This window comes from Phoca vitulina, unplaced genomic scaffold, assembly GCF_004348235.1.
Source record: "Phoca vitulina isolate PV1807 unplaced genomic scaffold, GSC_HSeal_1.0 scaffold19, whole genome shotgun sequence".
NCBI classification, from domain to species: Eukaryota; Metazoa; Chordata; class Mammalia; order Carnivora; family Phocidae; genus Phoca; species Phoca vitulina.
Window position 1 is genome coordinate 27,924,889 of NW_022589722.1, and position 23,304 is coordinate 27,948,192.

Sequence of the window (23,304 nt, forward strand, 5' to 3'; positions counted from 1 at the left end):
CCTGGCAGTGCTTTTTTTTTTCTAAGTAAGTCTCATGCCTAATGGGGGGCTCGAACTTGAAACTCCAAGATCAAGAGTTGCATGTTCTACCGACTGAGCCAGCCAGGCACCTCTGACCTCTAAGCATTTGCGTTTTTGATAACTAGGATAAAACTCAAGCCATTGAGGATCCCACAGTTTTACATCTTGATATATTACAAGTTTTCTTGTAAATATATTTCTTGCAATATATTTCTGTTTTCTTACTGTTAAAAAAAGTATATTTAGAAATTAAGCTTTATATATATATATATATATTTAGCAATTTTTTTTCCATTTCAATTATAAAGTGAACAATTTTTAAAACTATTTTGTACCTTACTGACTGCATAACATTAAAATGATAAATCATGCTTAAATGAACAACTACTCCATAACATTTCATAGGAGTTAAATATTTTGCATTTTAAAATACTGTCTTGGTTTATAAGACCCTGGCAAACACTGACAACTAAAAATTAATTTGCTACTTGGCAAAGAGGTTTTCATGCTCTTTATTAACTAGGAATCAAAGAAATGCAAGCTGAGCACCTCACCCCCGCTTGGCCCCTTCTCTCTGTTGATTGCCTCAGGGGAAGACGGAAGACCTGGATGGACCACAACTTTGAGAGGCAGCAGCATGGCGCCCCCAGCCCTGGAGCCTCCCTTTCCCACAGCTACCTGCTGGGGCACGCTGCCCGCCCCTCAAAGCTCCCTGGAGGGGTGTCTCCCCTCGTCCCTGTCCTCAGGAAAACCATCCGTCTGGATGCCTTTCCTCAAAGCCATATCCCACAGGCTTCCAGCAGACCAGGCCCTGGAGCCAGGGCCCGGAGCGTGTCCTCACAGGAGACCGTGCCCCGGAAGCTCAGCTCCATCTCCTTAACGCTCCATCAGAACAGCAAGGCATGGCCCCTGGGTCCCCTACCTTCTCACTGGGAAGAGCTGTCCGCCCCAGGCAAGGAGGCTGCCACCCATGGAGGAGGTAGGCTGCCCAGCCCAGGCTCACGATCTGTGACTCTAGTACCGGGGAGCAGAGTCCACTCTGAGGGCCCAGGGAACCCAGGTCTGTCCAAACCCAGCAGGATGCCCATAGTGGAGAAGCCTCTGGTGAGTTCCTACCTGGCCCTACCGTTTCAATCCCGGTTAGCCCAGAAATCACCAGGCCCTGCAGGGCCAGGCTCGGTAGGTCAGAAGCATCCTGTCCCAGGGACTGCCCATGTGACTACCAGAGCTTCTCCAGGAAGAGGCAAGCCCCGGTCCAGGGGTATCCCGAGACCCCGGCTGCATCTCCAAAGGGCCACCTCTACCATGGGTCCTGCGACAGCCATGGATTTGGCTCCTCTGGACACAGCCAGGCTAGGCACAGCCAGACGTTCAACCACAATGGTCACCAACAGACCTAACTTGACTGCCCATCCGGCCACACCAAGCACATCCAGACTGGATACAGGCATAGAGTTGCCTGCTCTAGGTACCAAGCTGGACACGGCCATGGACTTTGCTACAGCAGGCCCAAGCAAGCTGGGCATGGTCATGGATTTGGCACCCCCAGAGCCAGACAAGCCGGACAAAGCCATAGCTAGAGCAGGCCCAGCCAAGTCAGGTCTGACCACAGAGGTTACAGCCGTGGATTTGGTGGTCCCAGACCCAGTCAAGCTGGGCACATCCAGGACAGACACAGCCAGGGCTTTGGCTAGAGCAAATACAGCCCAGCTGGACAGAACTACGGATTCTGTGGCTTTGGACACAAGCAAGCTGGGCATAGCCATGGGGGAGATCACGCTGGACAGAGTCATTAACCTGACCATATCAGCCACGTGCCCACTGCTGCCAAGCGGAAGCACAGCCCCAGCGCGGGACCACGCTCTTACAGATGCCGCCACGGACTGGCCCGCAGGGCCCCTCATGCTGGACCGAGCCCGAGAAACCAAAGGTAAATGCAAAGAGCCCGGCTGGGGATGTACCGGGCTGCCGTGGGGGGCCAGGGTGTATTGGCCTGGAGATGAATAGGTTGGGCAAGGGAGGTGGGACTGTAAGGTCAGAGGTGAATGTGCTGAGGGAAAAGGGAATAACATCGAGGGGCAGAGCACAGGGGATGTACCCTGAGTTGGGTCCCAACCTGCCAGTCAGAGGTGAGGTTGAGGGAAGCCACCAGAAGGAAAGTTTCCAGGGGTGACTTGTAGACGAGCAATTATGCCGAGTCCTTCCTTCAGCATCTTCCGTGGTTGGTTCTTTGGTCCCTGAAGAGCTAGAGTAATCAGGTGATCTCCAGGTGGGTCCAGCTTTAAAAGCAAACCACCTGCATGAAAATACAGACCAGCACGTCGGTAAGTGGTGATTTGTCCAACAGCCATCACTATGGTGCTCCTCTAGATATGCGTAGTGACCTCACCTGAGACCTTCTAAATGATGCACATTCAGCCTTTTGGGAGGATATCTGTTGCTTGAAAAGTGCCCCACCTGACCTGCTCTTCCTTAGTTCCCCACCCCCGGCCCTTTAGTCCTGAAAGGTAAGTTGGAGACTTGTATGTATAGAAGTCCTATATAGAACTATAAATAAGTCAACATAAGGACTAGAAGTTCATTCGGTCTCAGAGAAACCTGGGTTTCTTCCTTTTCCTCATCTTTCACTCTCTTTCATCCCAACCAGTCTATTTCCAACTCTGTTGATCTATCCCCTCAGCACTTGGCTGGCTGTGCCCTCCTCTTCGACCCTCTGCCCTTGCCATGCCGCAGTCCCCACCCTCCCTCCCCCACCCCCGCTCCTGGGATGGGGGCTCTCTGTCCTCCACGCAGCTGCCACAGGACTCACATATCTGATGGTGGCACTTTCTGCTGACAGTCATTGGTGACTCACCACTGGCTTCCCTCAAAGTCCAGCTCCTTAGCCCAGCTTTCAAGACTTTGATCTTCTCCAGCCTCTAGCTCTATATTTCCATCTGGAATTTTCTCTGCTGCTGTTGCATCAGGAGCTGTGAGTTGTCCACCAGCACCGTGCAGCTCTCCCCTCTGGGTCTGCTCACCTCTGCTGCCCCTGTCCACAGAGTGTCCTTCCCCTCTTCCCTCCCACCGCCATTTGCCTTTCCGTCTTGGCCCTCAGCTTCCCCATGAACTCTTCCAAAATCTCTCTCTACACAGGATGCCCACCCCCCAGCACTCGAGCACCCTATGCATACCCCAGCCCCCTACATTAGGACAGTCCAGCTGTCTCCCCCGCAAGGCCTAGAATGGTCATCCCCATCCCTGTGCCCCCAGGGCCTGGCAATGCACTGTCCATTAATGTTGACTGAATGCATGAACGTTTTTCCTGACGGGTAAATTGAGGCTCAGGAAAGTTCCCGATCAGCTCAAGGTCATAGGGCTCATCCTCCAGAAGCCGGGCCTGGAACCGGGGCCCCTGACTCAGGGCTCCGCAGGCACCCGCGCCTGGGCAGAAGCGCGCTGAGCCCGCGCAACATCCCCACCACCGCGTGACTCGCGCGCGCACCGCAGCTCGCTGCTGCCACCGGTCCCCGGCGCCCCCGCCCCGCCCCGCCCCGGCTTGAAGGGTAAGAGGCGGGGAGCGGGATGGGGGGGGCGGCCAGGGATCGAGACTGGGATGCGGGCACCTCCCCCCGGCCCGGCATCCCGAGCTGCAGGCACAGCGCCCCCGCGCGCCTCCCGGGCCGCCTGCAGCCGGGACCCGGTACCCGCTCCCGCGTGCGGGTGGGCGGAGAGCGGGTGCGGGCGCGGGCGCCGTGGGAGGGGGAGGGGCCCTCGGCGGGGCCGGCAGGCGCGCGGGTCACGTGGTGCGGGTGGCAGCGGCGGCGGCGGCGGCGGCGGCGGCATCTGTGCGCGCGGGCAGGGGCAGCGGCGCCGAGCAAACCGAAGCGAGGTCCCGGGCGGGCGCGGCGGCGCGGGGCGCAGGGGCGGCGCGGCCGGGCCGCGGGCCGGGCGGGTGGGCGGAGAGCGCGGAGGGGCGAGGCCCGGCTGCAGGGGCCGCTCTGCCCAGAAGGAGCCCGCGCCCCGCTCAGCCTTGCAGCCCCACGCCCTGAGCATCTCCCCGGAGGAATAGAGACAAAGGAGGATTCATGTCCAAAGGTAGGGCGGCTGGCCGGGCCACCGGCGCCCGCTGGGAGGAGGCTGCGGCCCCGAAAAGCCCGGCTGGAGGTGCTACCAGAGGGAGGGTTGCGGCGCCGAGGAGCCCACGCGCGGTGACATATGCACGGACACACGCACACACCCCAAGATATACATGCCGGGAGAAATGCACACACGGGATCGCGGGGAGTCCCAGAGGCCCACGGACATACAAGCAGGGACCCAGATGCGCGCAGGAAGCCCCACGCTAGAGCACACCAAGACACGCACACGCATGCACACCACGCACAGGTATCAGGGCCACCTACAGCCAGATAAGAGACCTGTGCGCTGACACATAGGCCCCTTCCCCCACACACAGGCGCACACTGAGACAGGCACCAGCTGGTGGTCTCCAAGGGAACTCATTGGCCTCCAGAGGACTGGGATGGGGGAAGGGGGTGTCCCAGGGCCCTTTGCAACTGTGAATGGGAAAGGACCGAGATGTCTTCTGTGATTCGTTTTCTGAGAGCGGGGCTGGAGCTGCGGTGGTCTGGAATTGCCTCTGCGGGTGGGGGCGGAGTCTTGAAGGCTGCTAGGGCGGGGAGCAGGGGACGATCTCCAGCGCTGGAAGGGAGGAAGAGACCCCTCCCACCCCTACCCCTCACTGAGCCAAGGAGGCAGGTGCTATTCTGGAAATATCCCCTCCCCCTGCTGCCACCTTTCCAACAGAGGGGTGGGGTCCCTGGGCCAGACAAAGACAAAGCCATTCATTTGCCTGTGTAAAAGAAAGCACTGGGGTCCTTGCTTGGCACAGGGAGGGGGATTCTGTTTCTGTGGGGGACTCAGCCAGAGCTGAGTCAGGTGGACAATGCCTCTCCCTAGAGCATTGATGGGGCAGGTGGCCCCTGGCAGGGGGTGCGGCTGACAGATCCCCCTCCTCTCTAGAGAGAGCTGGGAGCTTAGGAAGACCCCAGAGGACCATCTAGGCAGGATGGCACTTGAACTATATCCTGCTGTGACCTTCATCCTTAGCTCTTCCCACCCTTAGGGAACCCCCATCCAATCCCTGTTGCAGGAGGGAGAGGGTCTCTTCTAACAGAGTCTGCTCCCTTCACTGTGGCCTACACGGGAGCCATTTGCTGGCTGGGGGTCAGCTGCTCTGCAAAGGGAGCAGCCTGTGAGGGAGAAGAAAGGTGATGGTTCTAAAGTGACATCTGCCTCCGTGCGAGGCGTCCGTCCATCCATCCATCCATCCATCCATTCACTGACATCTGCCCCCCTGCGAGGCATCTGTCCATCTACCAACCATCCATCCATTGCTGAGTGCCTGTGTTATGCTAGGGTCAATGGGGCACAGAGATCAATGAGACATGGCCCCTTCCCTGAAGAAGGATGGGCATATGTTCAGTGCCAGGTAATTTATGTCCATGCTTTTGTATAACCTTCACAGCAACCCAGCAACGTAGGTACTTACATGCCCATTTTCCTGAGGAGAAAACTGAGGCTCACAGGGGTCATCCAGCTGGAAGTTAAGCCTGGGCCAGCTGCCCGTCTGGGGTTGGCATGATCGGAATAGGGATGCTGTCTGGGCAAGGGATGGAGCTACGGAATTCCACTCCAGAGCAGCATCATCCTGTGCCCTGGAAATTTTTATGTACTTGTCAGTCACCCTCACCACACAGTGGACCTTGGGGGCGAGGACCTTGTTTGGGGTCCAAAAGTATCTTTGGCATCAAGTCTAGTGGGTTGGCTGGAGTAGGCTCCCGAGATTTGGCAGCACATGAAATGTCCTGGAAGGAATGGAGCAAAGAAATGAACGTGATGCGAACAAGGTACTAAGAAGAGGGGCACTCGTATCAGGTAGGAAAGCAGAGGCTTTTCTAGAGGTAGGCCTTGAGCTGAATGGTGAAGGAGGAGTAGGGGCCAGCCAGGGGCTGGAGTGGGCGAGGGTCGTCCAGCAGAGGTCATGATGTAGTGACCCGCCGCACGTTTGCAGTGCTCATGGCTGATGGGTGGTTGCTGTTAGCGTGTGGCTGGCATGTAACTGGCATAGGGTTGGGACAGGTGACTTGGCAGCAGGTGCTCCACACAGTATGTGCATGGGTGCGAGGAGGTGCTTGCTGGTCCTAGAAGTTGCCTGGGAATCTGGTGGGCAGCCCCCTTCTTGCAACCAGCGTCTGTCTTTTGGGAACACTCTTTGAGGATGCTGCCATCGACGGGCTAGAGCTGAGCAGGCCATAGTGAGGGCACACCCTTTATAAGGATACTAACAAAATCTCCCGGAAATAAATCAAGACTCACTTTCCAAGTCTGTAAAATAGTATATGACACCCCGCCCTGCCCCGTGGATCTATCTCACAACATGGTTTGTGAGAACAAGCAGGCTTGGCTGTGAGCCATGAGGGAAGTGGCCTGGGCCAGCCGGGGCAGCAGCTGGGCAGGGAAAATGGGGCATGGTCCCCAGTGCAGGTGTGCTGAGTGGGGCCCGGGAGCCACGTGCAGAGAGTGGAGGAGCAGGCCAGGCTGTGAGAGTCAGCTGCTGCAGGGCCCCCTAGCCAATCTTGCGGCCGCCTGGAGCCGCCTGGCTGGCAACAGCTTCCTGGGAAGCGGGAGGGAGCCACGCCAGGCCCTGGGGAGGTCCCGAGGCTTCGTCCGATTTGGCTGTGCCTGGGAGTGACAAGGAAAGAACAGTTTCCCATCGGGAGAGAGAGTCTTGCCAGGACTGGTGGCAGGACCAGGTGGTGGCGGTACAAGAACAGACTCCTGGCTGAGTCTGGGGGTGGGGGAGGGAGACACTCCTGTCCCCTCCCCCTCTTGCCCATCTGCTGCTCCATCAATTCTCCCTGGGAGCCTGAGACTCTGCAGGAACCACAGGATTCCAGAATGGCAAAGCTGGAAGGGGTCCTCGAGAGAGCGTTGAGTCCAATAACTCTGCTGTGTAATTAGCATCGCTTGTACACGCCCCACTTCATTTGCCCTCTGGACAAGCTGGTGAACTTGAAAGGGGCGTGGGGGCAAGAGGGTCTGGAAGTGTGAGGGATATGCCGGGTGCTTCTAGGCATCATAGCTCATGTGATGCCTACCACAGCCTTAATCGTGCCCCTAGCCAGTTTACAGATGAGGAAGTAGGCTCACAGGGGTGAGCCCAAGTCCCCAGATCTGGCAAGTAGCAGGGCCAGGCTCCTTCCACTTCACCACACACACACCCATTTTATGGATGGGAAAATGGAGTTGCTCTATACTGAAACCTGCCCCGGGGGACATTGGCCCCATGACGAAATGCAGATTTCCTTTGTGTGTGAACATGCCTGTGATCTGCCAGACCTAGTAGGGAAAGGCTCTGTCCTCAGCCTCCCCTTTCTTTTGCCACCCCCCATCCCAAGAACACACTATGTCATCTTAGGCAAGTGGCTGCCCCAACGTGACTGCGTCTCATCCCCTCCCCACTGGTCTGGTCAAAAGGAGAGACTTATTCCTCCCACAGATTTAAAACTATGGCTAGGATGGTGTCTGGGGCTCCTCAAGGCATAGACACCCCTACTTTGCAGTGGTGCTCATGGAAAAGAGGGGACACTGAGGCTGGGGGCAGGAGTGATGCTCCTGCAGTGTGAGGGGGTAGCTCTATTTGCTTCTAAAAAACAAAGCAACTGAGGTCAGTGACAGACAGTCAATAGATGTTAAGTCCAGTATCCTAAAAGGTCTTAGCCCTTTCTTTGAGGAGGCAGGACTCAGGTCAGAATAACCCCAGACATCTCTTAGACCAGTGGTTCTCCATAGGGTTATGCTGCCCCCAGGGCACTGTCTAGAGATATTTTTGGTTGTCACAACGAGAGGTCAGGGGGGCCACTGAACATCCTACAGTGCACAGGACACACCCCCCCTCCAATAATTATCCAGACCCAAATCTCAGCAGGGCCAAGGTGGAGAAGTCCCAGGATTAGACACACAGATGTGCTTTGGAGCAGTGAGTGTGCCAGAAAGCACCCCAGCAGCTGGAGAGGCTGCGCACTGATCCCGATCTGGCATCTGACTTGCTCTGTGTCTTGGGGAAGTCCTTCCCCCACAGGCCTCAGTCTCTCCATCTGTGAAATGAGGGACCCATACTGGATGACAGCTGAGGTCCCTTCTAGTCCCAACTCCGTGTGATTCTGTGTCAGGAGAATAGTACTGTGGCTTCCACGTGACTTCTGTTTTCCTCCGGCCCACCTCTCCCACCTTGGCTTTGCAGGGCTCCCAGAGGCCAGGACGGACGCAGCCATGTCAGAGCTGGTGCCTGAGCCCAGGCCTAAGCCGGCAGTGCCCATGAAACCCGTCAGCATCCACTCAAACCTGCTGGGCTACATCGGCATCGACACCATCATTGAGCAGATGCGCAAGAAGACCATGAAGACTGGTTTCGACTTCAACATCATGGTGGTCGGTAGGGAAGGCCATGGGGTCACTGGAGACCATGCTGGTGGGCAGAACCGAGGATCCTGTTTCTTTCCCTAGGATGGGCCTCAGCCCTGGCTTCCCTAGGATGAGCTCTTTCCAGGAGGAAAGATTTCACTATGTTGATCACAAAAGCCTGATTCTCTTCTCTCCTGAAGACTAGCTGATGCAGGGGTGGGAGCTCTGGGTGGATGGTCAGCCTGGGTGGATGTCCACTCCACAACACCAGTGGGGTGGACACAGGCAGCCTCTTAGCCCTGCTCAGCCAGTTTTTAGGTGTGTGGCGTGGGGAAATCATCGGTGTCTTTCTCCACTGGTATCAGATGGAGGGTGGTTTTCTTTCTGATCTTCTGTAGTGCTTGAAAGCTTAAAGAGAATTTGCAGGACATTGATTGGTCACTAAGTAGTGTTGCCAGGTCACAGCATGTAAAAGCAGGATGGGACCTTTGCCTGATATTAGTGAGATATTCACTCAGGTGCTGAAACAGGGACCTGGGCATCTTCTTTCTTTCTCCCTTATCCCCCAATTCAGTCAACCATCAAGACCTGTCAGTTTTCCCTTGTAAATCTCTCTGAAGTCTGCCCACTTCTTTCCATCTCTACTGTGACCACTCTCAGCTAAGCTAGGGCTCCCACCTGGATTGCCACAGCCCCCTGACTCAGTGCTACTCAAAGATTAGGAGCTGACTGGAGTTTAGATCATCTAGAAAGTCTTGCTGTAAAAAAAAATCAGCTGAACTAAATAGTGTGTTTAGTGTTATGGTCAACTTATTTTCCGGTACAAATTTCTTATCTCAAGAATGAGTAGCAAATTGTTCAAGGACCATGGCCCCAGGCCACACTCTGAGTGGCATTGACCCTCCCAGTCCTCTGTCTTCTTTCTGTTTCAAACCATTATTCACCAGTGACTGAATAATTTTCCCAACCTGCAGAACTCATCAGGTCACCCATCCTACTTAAAACCCTTCAATAGATTTAAGGGCTTAAATTCCTAGCCTGGCCTGGTGCTCTCTCTCCACTCACCTCTTACCACTAACCACGTAGCATTCTACTCCTCAGTGGTAAGTTCTCCTGGACTCGCTGTGCTCTTTTCAGCCTCTGAGATTTTGACTCTGCCATTCCCTCTGTCTAGAACCCCATTCCAGCTTCTCAGGGGTCTTTCAGAGTTTCTCCGCAGGTTTCAGCTTAGTTGTTGCTTCTTCCTAGAAGTCCTCCTTGATTCCAGAGAGACTGGATTACATTCCCTTCAGTTTGCTGCCGTAATACCCTGTGGTTCCCTCTTTCACGGCGATTATGGCGACATATCGTAACCGCCTGCTTGTGTTTTGGTCTTCCTCACACTAAATGGCTTCTCGAGGGTAAAGGTGATGTCTTGTTTGCCTCTCTACCTCCAATTCCAGGACAGCACTTGGCATTCAAGGGTACTTAGTGAGCAAATGACCTCAGAAAATATCCAGATCAGGAACAGCAAGTAGAAGCTGTGCAGGCTTCTTCTCTCCCCAGCAGCACCAGAGGGAGAGACATAGCCGGTCAGTCATGGCTCACATTCGGGACTGAGTCCACAGGTAGCCTTTTTAACATATTGGCCTAGGTGGCTACTACTGATTGATCATTTGGAATGAGACATGCACCTTATCTGCTATCCCTGGTCTCCTCCAGTTCCCTCCCTTGCCATCAGTTGTCAGTAAAAAAACTAGAGGAGCAAACACGGCTAGTCCCAGGTGTTCAGGGAGACAGCACTGTTGGGTCTGGAGCCTTAGGCCCTCATCCTCCCACTAATATACCACAGGAATGTTCTAGACCAGAACTTCTGACTTTACTGTGCATGTGATTCATCTGGGAGTCCTGTCAAAGTGCAGATTCTGAATCATAGGGCTGAGGCAGGGCCTGGGATCCTGCATTTCCTACAAGGGTCCAGGTGACACTGATGCCATTGAGCAGTTGTAGGGCCTGCTTGTGCGATCCTCGTGCGTGTACAAGTTTGAGAAGCACGGCTCGGACCGGTGGTTTTCAAGTGCCTTTTAGTTGCAGAACTCCTCCTTGGAATGAAATCTTCTGTAGATTTTGTAGACCTGTGTAAAACAGGTCAAAATGGGGCGCTCGGCTGGCTCAGTCGGTAAAGCATGTGACTCTTGATCTCGGGGTCCTAAGTTCAAGCCCCACGTTTGGAGTGGAGCCTACTTAAAAAAAAAATACAATACAATACAAAAAAAGAAAAAGACGGGTCAAAAGGGAGCACTCGTGAGGGAAGTGGAGGTAAGAGACCGGCCCTGCCCGCTCAGCTGCCCCCTCCTCTCTCAGTGCCCTCTCGGGCGTTTATCTGCATGAGGTACTGACTGGCAATAGAATAGAGACACAGAACCAGGGGGTTCCTTGGGTTCAAGGCCCTGGTCTTGCATTTATTAGTTATGTGACCTTGCACACACTTTATGTGAGGTGGGGGTCAATCTCTACACTTGAGCTGGGGGTAAAGAGAGCTCTGCTATGGGATTCCCAGGGCTCTGGGATTCAAAGGCAATTTTGGCTAGCAGATATGAAAATCTCGGATGCACTGAGGAGTATCAGAGGGCCAAGTAGTGCTGTCATTCCGTTTAGTATTACTAAAGACTAAAAGTTGAAGTCCAGCAGGCACAAAACAAAAATTGCTACACTAGACAAAGGCAGAGGTTGTCCCCTCTCCCAACGGGCCTGGGGCTCCAGGAGGGAGAGAATGTGGAATCCAACTCTCTGGTACCAGGGAACCATTCCCACCTGCTTGCTCTCCCACTCAGTCCTCTGCCCCCCGCCCACCATGAGTGGTAAAGTGGCCTGGATCAAGGCTCTAGAATTCTGTAATCTCATGGGAGAGATGGCAGGCTCAGGAGGTGGACACGGGTCTTCCCCACCGTGTCATCCTCCTCCTGTCTTGCGGCAGGTCAGAGCGGACTGGGCAAGTCAACGCTGGTCAACACGCTCTTCAAATCCCAGGTGAGCCGCAAGGCCTCCAGCTGGAACCGGGAGGAAAAGATTCCCAAGACGGTGGAGATCAAAGCTATTGGGCACGGTGAGGACCAGGCAGGGACTCCAGTGGCCACTGTTCAGAAGGCTCTCTGCCAGAGAGGGAGAGACGGGCCTACTGGGGGAATGAGACAAATGAAAAGCAATCTCAAGACAGAAGAGAACGGAGTAGAGCCAACTCTTTGGTCTAGGAAAGACAGGGGGGATTAGAAACGGGGCTTGAGCTGGATGGGAGAGCATGGGTGGGATTCAGGCAGCAAGAAGCAGGGAAGGCATGCTAGGTGAAGGGAACAGCATGAACCGAGCTGCCGAGGTGGGAAGACCCTGAACTTGACTTTTCCAGTAATTGGTCCCGAGGAAGGAAGGAGCCTGGGTCTCCCTGGCTGGTAGGCAGCAGGGTAGCCGGCATCGGCCCAACGAGTGACTTCCCTGGTGCCTTTTCTGTTCACCCCCCAGTGATAGAGGAAGGCGGGGTCAAAATGAAGCTGACCGTCATCGACACCCCGGGCTTTGGAGACCAGATCAACAATGAAAACTGGTATATGTCTGCCTGTGAGATTTCTGCCCTGAAGACACTGAACACGGTGCAGATTCATTCATATTGAGAACCAGCTGCGCCCTTCATGCTGAGGGGCTAAGTGGGAAGGCGCGCTAAAGGATGGGCATCAGGGGCTTTGTAAGGAGGCGAGGGAAGAGGCCCAGGAGGCGGCCAGTGCAGAGGGAATTTTGGCTGTGGGATTGCCTGGAGGTGGCAGCAGGGCAGGGCAGACAGAACAAGGGGAGCTGTGGCACAAATCTGGGCTGACGGGAAGGCTGTGGCCAAGCTTGGCCTGTGGGCAGTGTCATAACCCTGCATGAAGAGAGGACGGAGGGGAATTTCCACGAGGAGAGCACCTCTGGGAATTCACAGAGCAACGCGGCCATCAGCATCCTGCCAAGATGTAGATGGAAAGTTCCAGGCAGGGATTTGCTCCCACATAGGGACGGAGACCGTGGTTCCTCTGTGAGGGAGCTGGGGTCTGCCGCACATAGGCAGGGCCGCCAAACCACACAACTTAGAACAATCTTAGAAAAGTGACTGGTTGTCCTCTCCTCTGGTCATAGGCATGCTCCTTAAAGGAGAAAGGTAGCAATAGCATTGACAACAGTGATGATAATGAGTTGTTGCCATGTTGAATACTTTCTATATGCCGTTGCTATGTTAAGTACCGTACATCCGTTCTTTGTAATCCTTAATCCCTCCAGGAACCCATTGGTACTCAGAGAGGGGCAGAGACTTCCTCAGAGCCTCCTAGCTAATGAGAAATGAAGGTGGGGAAAGCGTGTGCTGCTTTCCGGGGTGGGGTGGGGTGCTGCAATTCCTCTGGCCCATTCAGAGGACTAGGTCCCCGTGGGAGTTTTGGTCTCGCTTAACAAGGAAAGCCATCCATGAGGGCCTGAGGGAGAATGGTCCACAGGCCTTTCTTTCTGGGACATCCATCTGCTTTCTTCCCGTCCCCCCGCCCCCCAGCTGGGAGCCCATTGAGAAGTACATCAATGAACAGTACGAGAAGTTCCTGAAGGAGGAGGTCAACATCGCCAGGAAGAAACGCATCCCCGACACTCGTGTCCACTGTTGTCTCTACTTCATCTCCCCCACGGGACACTCGTACGTACCAGTCCCTCCCCCACGGCTGCGCCTCGCTCTGGTTTGTGTCACCTGTGCCCATTCTGTCGTGGATAACCAGTCCCCCCGGATGGGCCCCGGTGTTGTCAGGGCCCTGTGATCCCCCGCACTTTCTCCAAGACAGTCTGACTCTCTTACCAGGAGAGGAAGGCTGACCAAGCCCAGTCCCCAAGCTGCCCACTGGTGTTCTACCACAACTGTACCAGCAGAAGGAGTCCGTGTGTGGGCGCAGAGGGCTCCTCGTCTATTCAGGAGATATCCGCTTTGCCCAAAGCTGGGGTGGGGCGGTGGGCAGCAACAAGAGTGAAACGGGGAAGGGCAGGGCTACTGGATCAGGTGGGTGTTTTGGGGGGGTAGGGGACCCAGCTGTAGGTATTTGATGGGTGGGCAGCCCAGTGTGTCTAGAGATGAAGGCTGGCGACCAGCAGGTGTGCAGGGAAGTCGGTTGTGAGTGGCTGATGGGGCCGCGTGACAGGGAGTGCCAGCGTGGGATGGAGAGATCTAGGTGAGCAAGCAGGCGACCTTCCATAACTTATTACTACACCTAACTGCTGGGCCAGAGTTCAGTTCTTGAGCGGATGGCATGAGCAAGGTGGGCCCCCAATTTTGGAGGAACCAGGTACTCAGCAGGTGTTCAACGGTGGGGTCTAGGAACTCAGTAAAAAGATTAGCTTTATTCCTCCCTAGAATGTGGACCCAAGGTCAGAACAAGCTAGCAGATAGCCTGACTTAGTAAGTGGCCCAAACTGGGAACTAGAACCAGATGGGAGCCCCAGAGCCTAGAGGGAGCGGGGCCCTCAGATGGGGAGGGCCTGGGCCCCCAGCTGGGCCTCTGCAGGACTAAGTGTGGGCCGGGAGAAGGCCCATCAAAAGGTGCTGTCCTGGGGCGCCCGGCTGGCTCAGGTGGGGCACACGACTCTCCATTGTGGTGGTGGGGGGGTCATGAGTTCAAGCCCCATGTTGGGCAAGGAGATTACTTAAAAAAAAGTGCTACCCCATACGGAGAATAAGATACACGAGTAACCATGACACAAGGACTTAAAGGGACATAAAGCCTGAGACAACAGTCCGCGGCTATTCCCAGGAGAAAAAGAGCCCCACGTCAGGAACGCTGTCCTGAAGGAGCAGTTTGAGCAGGGCTGTGGGAGGGGCAGGATTTGAAGAGAAGGGGAGACGGTGGTCCGAGTGGGGGCAGGGAGTCGCAGCCTGTTCCACAGGCGGTAAGACGCTGGGGGCGCATCAGGAAGGAGACGGAGCAGCCCCTTGGCTTCAGCCAGGTTCCCCGTCCAGTCCTCCCGTCCCAAGGGTGGCCCTGGCGTGGCGGCCGGGGCGGACCAGGGGAGAGCAAGGTGACTCTGACACCCTGCCTTCTCTGGACCCCAGCTTGCGACCTCTCGATCTGGAGTTCATGAAGCACCTCAGCAAAGTTGTGAACATCATCCCCGTCATTGCTAAGGCTGACACCATGACCCTGGAGGAGAAGTCTGAATTCAAGCAAAGGGTGAGAAGACCTCTCCTCTTTTTCCTGTCCCCACCCTTCCTTCCCCTCCTCTGGTCCAAGCTGTGTCCTATCCTTGATTATTATATCCCCCCTTTCCCACCCAGCTCCCACTTAACCATTGAAGAGGCTGGGCTGGTCGTGTCTGCCAACCAATGGTGAAGGGACGTTAACAACCTCAGGCTGCCTCCTTCCCATCCTCCAAATTTACTGGTGAAGACCACTGAATACATAAATTACCATGGGCATGAGAAAACACTCCTCAATGTTAGATTGCTTGAGGGGCTAGACTAATTAATCACCTGCCCTCCAGTCTTTATTAGTGTCTTTTATAAGCTCCCCCCTGTGCTGGATGCACCGGAATAGAAGTGGGGGCCTGCAAGGGAGGTATAAAGACATTTGGTGCCTTTGAGAAACTTACAATCAGGTAGACCACTAGGGAGTTCCTGGATGCCTTCCTGGAGGAGGTGAGACTTAAGTTGAGCTTTGAGAGAGGGCAGACCTGGAATATGACACATAGCAGCATGAGCATGTACTCAGTAGTGCTGCTTGTCTAAATCCTAAGCTTCTGGATCCTGAGATGAGCAAGCTGCACCCCCAGACTATTCCTCATCTCAGGCTGGGTTGTAGCAGCTGTGTGACTGGGGCTCCCAGTTATTAGGATCTTCCTGCTGCTCAGGGCCTCAGAGTTCAGAGATGACCGGATTATCAAAGGCTGCATTCATCCCTCTGATTTCAGCACACACACATGCTCACACCCGTGTACAAGCCCCCCCTCCATTATCCTGACACTTGGCTACCTTGCTTCTCTTCCTCGCCCCTAGGTTCGAAAGGAGCTCGAAGTGAATGGCATTGAGTTCTACCCCCAGAAGGAATTTGATGAGGATTTGGAGGACAAGACGGAGAATGACAAAATCCGGGTAGGTGCCTGGGGCTCTGTTCAGCACACAAATGCCCTCCTCGGCACAAGTGGGATGTGGATCGTGTACCCCTTCTGTTTTGCTACCTGCTTTTCCCCTTTCATACTGTCTGCCCCACCTTGCCTGACCCAGACCAGAAGTGACATGGAGAGGATGAGGAGTAGGGCCCTGGCCAGGACCGTGAACCCTGCATCCAGGAAGCTAAGGTTTGCGTCCATCTGCAGACTACCCCAAAAGCCTCTTCTTCCCCCACAGGGCCTGGAAAAACCAGGGTGTGGCTGATGGAAGGGCCTGGGCAGGAAGAGCATCAGGCTGGGGTCCAAGATGTCTATGCTCTAGTCAGAGCTCTGCCTCAGTTTCCCCTCTATAAAGTGCAGAAGTCAGGTTAGGTGAGTGGCTTATAGGCTTTTTTTCCCCCCAGAGGAACCCTTTAAAAAAATTAAATGTCAAACAGGACTCTTGTATATAAAACATGAAAACAGAGCTGCTCTGGCTCAGGGACATGGGCACAGAGCACCATCTTCTCAGCCGTCCGTGGGGCGTCTCCCAGGGATCTTAAGGCTTCATGTGATTTCTACGATTGCTCTCAGTTCCAAACTTCGACAATTCTGGGATTTTACATCAGAATCCTGAGTTTCAGTCTGGGCTTTTCTACTCACCACTATGACCTGGGACAAGCCATTTACTTGCTTTGGTCTTGAATCACCTCCTCTGTGGAGGGTGGATCATCTATCAGAAGCCCTTTATCTAATGTAGTTGAGACAGGTAGTTGGTCAGTTAATGGAAAACGTCCACTGAAGTGAAGAAATCGTTTAAAAAAAATGATGTATACAAATCTTAAATGTTTTTAAAGCATTATTTCACTAAATTATTAAGTTAAAATAAAACACATCCATCACATTCACTAAGCATTCTTTTCATATAGAGACAAGGCCTCTTCTTTGAGGATAAGTCTGGTCTTAGGGCAAGAGCAACTCACCTTTCTCAAGTCTTTCAGAAACAGCCAACTTGACTTTCAGAGAAACCATTCTCCACGGTCATACATCCTTGGCTTAAATAATAGTTTCTCCAATAGCAAGTACACATCAGGCAAATAGATTTGGGAACAAAGAGCTGGCTCTTGGCGAATATACAACCCAAGGGTCGGGGGTGGAGCAGAGGAGCCTACGAACCTCAGAAGGTGACCTATGGGGTCTGAGAGGTCAGTGGACGTGGGTCTCTGCCAGTAGGTTTGATGGGAGGTAGTGTAAAGCATCCGTCACTTGGCTGTCACATGGGTGGGTATACCTGAAGAGCTCTATCCTAGCTAGCTCAGAGTTGTTCCAAACCAAACTGATGTGTTAAAGTGCTCTAAAAAGTACAAAGCTTTCTCCTGTTGAAGGAAAGCCGACCTACTGAGGTTAACCAGCCAGGCAGGGGTGCGACCAGGGCTGGACCCAGGACTTCAGACTCCCTTTTAAGAGACAAAAGCCTTGCCCTTGCCATCAGTGGGATCACTGAATGAGCAGCAGAAGTATGTAGTTCAAGGCCAGAGGCCCAGGACTGTTGGGCGTCCTGTCCGTGGAGGCCTGGATGGTAGGAGGCTGACATGCATGTGTGTGTGGTTTGTCAGCAGGAGAGCATGCCTTTCGCTGTGGTGGGAAGCGACAAGGAGTACCAAGTGAATGGCAAGCGAGTCCTCGGCAGAAAAACTCCCTGGGGGATCATTGAAGGTAATTCAGTGCATCTTCTTGAAGACCTGGCCGCTGCTGGTGAATTATGCTTACTTATTCAGCATCTAGAGCTCAGGGCACTATCCTGGCATGTCAGATACAAAATGAAAGCCAGCCAGACCCTGCCGTAAGGAGCTTACAGTCTAATTGAGAAGATGAGTCTCAGAGACAGGGAGCGCTGAAAGAGCGATTTAGCACCTGACCGGGAGGCCCTGACTTGTGTGTCAAAGGAGTGGAGAACGTGGAGAGACTAAAAAGCACTGGAAAAACCGGAGAAAGGTTTTTACATGAAAGGGGACGTGATCTGACAAACTGCTGGAGGGTGGTTCGGATGTGGCTGTTTTCGTCTTGTTGGGAATGGATGTGACCTCGAGAAGGTCAATACCGGTTCTGAAAGGTTTCAAAGAATTGCTTCCGTGATCTCATTCAAATATGATAACCCTCTACGGGGAGCAGGGGAGACGTGCCTGTACTTAGAACATTAGCCCCCGAGGGCCACGAGCTTCAGACAGGTGAAGGGTCTTGCCCAAGATCACACAACTTGTTGGTGGTTGAAACTGGGATTTCAGGGCCGAAGTTCAATTCTACAACTGAATTTATTTCAGTTCCCAAACCAAGTTCATCCCATTGGATCATATTGTCTCTCATTTGCCGATGACCCTATGTTGAGATTTTTTTTTTTTAGTGGCATTTTCTCATCCACCTTGAATTGGAATCATTTATGAGGATGTCTGTCCTGTCCATTAGATTGTGGGACTAGAGCATTCATGTCTTAATCACCTTCTGCTCCCACAACGCTTAGCACGTGGTTTGCAGGTAGTAGGTACTCAATCTGTATTGAATTAGATTCATCGTGTAGTGCGTGACCTTTTTTAAGATGGCTCGATTGTTACATTCTGTGTGTGTTATTGTTTTCCAATCAGATTATAAGCTCCTCGAGGATAGGAATTGTGTCTTAGGCCTTGGGCCAGTTTTTAGACCCCCTGTGTATTAATTTTCTTTCCTATAAATTGAGAAATCTAATAGTCCTGATTAGCTGCTATTTCACAGAGTCTAGAATAGTATTGTGCCATTGTTCCCGTGCCCAGAAATGCCCAGAGGAGCAAACCTCTGGAGGGCTTACAAGAAGTGACCTGTCCTGTGGCTCTCTCCTCAATGCCTCGGTGACCGGAACAGAAGTGCACCTGCTGGGTGTTGCTACATTAGTGAAATGACCACCTGTTTTGTTTTGTTTCGTTCACAGTGGAAAACCTCAACCACTGTGAGTTTGCCTTGCTTCGAGACTTTGTCATCAGGTGAGATGCACCCCTTCCCTCAGAGGACAGGTTAGTTTATTTGGGGTCAGGAGGCCATCCATTCAGATCTACTTCCTCCATCTCCAGGTCTCTCTGACAGAGCTCTCTGCCCCCCGTTCCAGGTCCCATCATGAAGCAGAAGGGGCCGAAGAAGTATTATTACTGGCTCTCTGGCCTGGGTCCCAGTCATTGGGCCCAGGCCGTGGGAGTGATGCGTTGACCTCAGATGTGGGTCCGTCTCTTCCTCCCCACCCCTAATCACACCCCTCTCTCTCCTCACCCTTTGTCCTTCAGGACCCACCTCCAGGACCTCAAGGAAGTGACACACAACATCCACTACGAGACCTACAGGGCCAAGCGGCTCAATGACAATGGAGGCCTCCCTCCGGTGAGCGTGGACACAGAGGAAAGCCACGACAGTAACCCCTGACGGCCCTTTCTCTGTATCATCACACATCCCCACTTTTCCACACACATCCCAAAACCACCACCAACCACCTTCTTGCTTTCTACTCTGTCCCACAGGCCTGTCTGGTGTTTGTGGAGTTTGTCTACAGTGTGTGCACGTGTGTGTGTATGTGTGTGTGTATGAGAGGGAGAGAGAGTGTGCGTGCGTGTGCGTGTGCATGTGTGTACCTGTGCAGGGGTGAGGTATTTTCACTGCCCTCCCTGGAAGGTCCCTTGTAAGTTTGGTTCCTCCATGGCTGTCCATTATCTGTCTCCTTTCCTTGTGTCCCAGAACAAAGCCGTGTGCCTCACTCAAGAGGTCTTAGGGGAGGTTTCACTTAAAAATGATGGGGAGCAGGTGAGCCACAGGTAACTCTTATCTCTGAACTGCCCACAGACAGGGACTGCAGAGACTCTCTGAGGACAGCTTTGGAGCTGGACCTGGTGGGGAGGGGGTGGTGGGGCTTGGCTGTCTAGGGTAAGGCTAGGACTTCCTAGGAGAGGGAAGGTCAAGGGAGAGCAGAGTAGGCTGGAGCTGGGCTCCTGCAGAAACAGTTCGTGCCCAGAAGTGGAGAAGAGAGCTCCACCCTTCAGCATGTGTCGTCTCCACTGTCCGAAATCCACCACCTGTCACCGTCCGTCCTGGTTGCTGACTGCTGCTTTCCACACGCGCCTCGCCTCACTCCCCTCTGCTCCCACCTTCTCCCCCTTCCCTCATTCCTTCATCCTGCCCCTCTCTGACTTCTTCCACTTGCTTGGAGTCTAATCCACCTTAGCTACATTTCCATATTTAGGATTTATGCCCAGTCTACTTCCAAAAAGGACTTCAGGCCACCTTAAAATAAAATCACAGCCAAAGCACGTGACAGTACACACTGGGATTATGGGATTACGACAGAAATCAGACCCACAGAGATGAGGAGGAAAGAAAGTTTCCGCAGCGCATGGTGGACCCGTGTGGGCCCAGGCAGAGGAGGAAACACGATGAGTTACCCAGTTCCCAGTAGCTGGTTCGAGAAGCACATGCGCTGGTCCAGTGAGACAGCCTTTCTTTGGGCGCTGAGTTCTAGAAGAATTAAATCTAAAGATGTATTAAGAGCAATACACAACCTTTACCTTTCTCAGTGGTTTGGCTTCAGAGGCGAATCGGAGACACCACCTCACTTTTCTCCATCACGATTCTTCCTCCTGCACAAGCTGTCTTCTCTACTGCTCGCTTCTCATTCATGCTTGACCCCCTCTGGACTTCTGTTCTCTCTCACTGTGCATGTCTGTCTGTCTGTCTCTGCTTTTCCCCGATTCCCGCCTCCTGACTCCTGTGGATGTTGCTAATGATACCCATAATCATACAGTCAGCCTTTTCTTGCCATCCCCTTCAGCCCTGTATTTATTAATGCATAGATTTTACAAACAAGTTACTCTTTCTCCTTCAGTCTGTAAGGTGGCTGAAACTTGGGGCTGGGGGAAAGAGTTTAGCCTTAGGTAAGGGAAAACACCAACTAGCTACCATTTACAATGACCTCATACAACCTCCTGTTCCATCTCCTGGTCCAGCCCTCGGTGTTTTACTGGTCCACGACAAATCCCAGCATTTCTAGTCTCTTATCACTCAGGTGCTAGGAAAACACATAGACTTCAGACCAAGACTCGGTGGGCCAGGGGAAAGAGGTGGGTGACCCCAAAACCTATGGTCTCTGTCTTTCTTGGAGGCTCTTTACCAATCCACTACACATCCTCCTTCCCCCACAAGTTATTGCAGGGTAAGCACCTGTCAGGATAGAACAGCATCAGGGTTAAAGCCCAGAGGTTGCTGCATTTCCACAGGAGGGGGATCCCTGGTGTATACAGTGGGCAGTCATGTGTGCAAACATGGGACTGGCCACTAGGACTGGCAGGGGAGGTCTAGTGGGGGCGGTGGGCGTTGGAGAGGTGGAGTAGAGGATGATGCTTGGCACCCCTACACCTTGATGTCAGCCTCCCTGGAGAAGCTGTTTTATGTGTCTGCTGCCAGCCGCTGGTCTCCACACCCTCAACCGTTCTCACCCCCCCCCTGCAGGGAGAAGGCCTCCTGGGCACTGTCCTTCCACCTGTGCCAGCCACCCCCTGCCCCACTGCTGAATGAAGGCCATTTCAAGCGCTGCTTCTCCCTCCATTCCTCCCAGCTGTTATTGCTGCAGGGCTATGCCCTTTTTAGAGCTGTCCTTGCCCAGCCCACCACCACCACAGCCCCTCTCAGCTCTCAGCAGATCGGAGGGCCCAGCTATCTCTTTAGGACAGTTGCTTCCTCCCTGTATCCAAACCACCCCCCTCCTCCCAGTGGAATGGGGTTCTCGCCAGCACGGCCCTCGTCCATCGTCTGTGTCAGCCGGTCCCAGCCCATCCGCAGGGGGAAAGAACTCATCAAGAGCTCCTTCTGCCCTTGCAAACCCATACCAGCTACTTGTAACCATCTCCAAGGGGAAATGGCATTGCTCCCTGTCCATTCATCTGCATGAGCTACTCTTGGCTTCCTTCAAGGGTCAAGAAAGCAACTTTTCTGCTTGTCAGATTTGTTGAGGTCAGCCGTGTGAGCCCCAGTGTGGGACAAGGGTGTCTCCTTCATTGTTTAAAGCTTATTTCTAATGATGGGTCACTACAGATGTGGGGGAGCCAGGCCTAGGGTCACTTTAAAAAAAAATAGCCATTTGTGGCTGGCCCCAGAGTTCAGCTTCATGCCCTCCCCACCCTGTAATGCAGCTGCTTAGAAAGAGTGGTTTTCCTGAAGAGACATTTCTGGAATTGACTTCCTTACCCTCAAACTTAAAAAAAGAACTAAACACAGACACAAAACTCCAGAAACCCATGGGATGTGAACTCTAGGAAGAAATAAAAGCACCCTTCTGTCCACTTAGCAATAAGAGGGATCTCTTCCCACCTACTCTGACTACTCCTGCCCCGACCTCCACCCTGCTACTGTGAGTAATGAATTAGCCTGGCCACAGTTGGTCACTGTAGGCTAGTGGAAAATACCCAGTGGAGGGCAAAGCCCCCCATCAGATGCATGAATGTTTGCGAATGTTGGCTGCCACTGCCCCACATATTGTGTCTGTATGGGATTCCCCGCCCCCCCCGCCCCGCTGCCCCCTTCCCCCACTGTCTCCACCTGGACACTACTTTCTCAAAGGCTGGTGACTTGTGGGCCATTCATCTACAACTAAGTCCTGATGGAGCAAGAGGCCCAAGCCTAGGGGATGCAAGAACGACCCGTTTCTTAAATGTTACCAGTCCCAGCCAACTTTTGGGTGACATTATGGTTAAATTTCCCAATTGAAAACAAGCCAACACACTCAAACTGGTTGTGTAAATGTTGCTAGACTTTATGTGTTGTACAACTAAACATTGCTGTTTGAACAAGAACTGTCTGGCCTGTGTCTGATTTGTGCTCCTCACTCCTTGGCCAAATCGGCCATTACATCGCGGGTGGAGGGTGAGACAGGGATCGTCTTGGTAAGAAGCAGCCACAAAAACTATAGATGGAAAACATTTCATGAGATCAGTTTGTCTTCATTTGGCTTGAGGTTGGACTTCAGTCATTATTCTACGGAGTTTTGTATTCAGGAGTGATGGAGCTATCATGCTAGACCTTGAGAGATGCTGTGCTCTGTATAGCTTGTCTCCTTCAATGAACACAAGGTTTATTTTCATTTAACTAATTTCCTAGCTTTCCCCTCCTTCCTCCAGAAGGCATAAAACCCATTTCTATGAAAGGAGTGGACCCATCTTGCCTAGAGACCTGCCTACTGTACAGTGAATACTTTAAGAGTTAAGAATTTACATCTAATGCCCTAGCTTGTTTCTTGTCTTTTTCAAACTTAAACCAAACTTCCTCTCTTTGAGGTTCCTAATTTCTTCTGTAGCCAGCAAATAACATGGCTTTGTCTCTATCTTTCTGAATTTGAATGTGCAATTGTGTTTGGGGCCTCAATATTCTGTAGGGTGAATGCAAGGAATAGAAGAGTGGTGGGGAGTCATTCAGGTAAAATGATGCGGACCAGGACCAGAGCGGCAACGCCACACCGAGATGGAGAGATATGGGAAGATTTGAGTGATAGAGTAGTTCTGCAAACTTAAAATATTACAGCTAAGAGAAAACAGTTCTTTTAGTCCAATTCTTTCATACAGATATGGAAACTGAAGTCTAGAGAGCATAGTTGTCTTGCCCAAAGTTGCACACTTAGTTACCAGTGCTAGAGGAGGACTCTATCTCAATGCTTGTTCT

General features: G+C 53.0%; 1 protein-coding gene across 3 annotated transcripts; it reads left to right on the forward strand.

Annotated features, from left to right (window-relative positions):
- Positions 1–615: 615 nt before the first annotated feature.
- SEPTIN3 (septin 3) lies at positions 616–22,442 on the forward strand. 3 transcript variants are annotated; one of them, XM_032416822.1, is made up of 11 exons: positions 616–1,951; positions 8,309–8,500; positions 11,426–11,554; positions 11,965–12,046; positions 13,019–13,156; positions 14,558–14,675; positions 15,497–15,592; positions 17,205–17,304; positions 18,548–18,599; positions 18,894–18,987; positions 21,103–22,442. In XM_032416822.1, exons 1-11 carry the CDS (start codon positions 631–633, stop codon positions 21,166–21,168), a joined length of 2,388 nt encoding a protein of 795 aa, XP_032272713.1. In that variant the 5' UTR covers positions 616–630; the 3' UTR covers positions 21,169–22,442. The 3 variants fall into 3 exon arrangements, with proteins under 3 accessions (XP_032272713.1, XP_032272711.1, XP_032272712.1); XM_032416820.1 differs by lacking the exon at positions 616–1,951 and adding an exon at positions 3,937–4,098; XM_032416821.1 differs by lacking the exon at positions 616–1,951 and adding an exon at positions 3,937–4,098 and having other exon boundaries at positions 17,208–17,304.
- Positions 22,443–23,304: the final 862 nt, after the last annotated feature.

Bases quoted from the DNA above. Each gene is read 5' to 3' on its own strand.
- SEPTIN3 (XM_032416822.1), top strand. From the start codon at position 631: ATGGACCACAACTTTGAGAGGCAGCAGCATGGCGCCCCCAGCCCTGGA. The intron at 8,501-11,425 runs GTAGGGAAGGCC...GTCTTGCGGCAG, and splicing joins CTTCAACATCATGGTGGTCG to GTCAGAGCGGACTGGGCAAG. The intron at 13,157-14,557 runs GTACGTACCAGT...TCTGGACCCCAG, and splicing joins ATCTCCCCCACGGGACACTC to CTTGCGACCTCTCGATCTGG.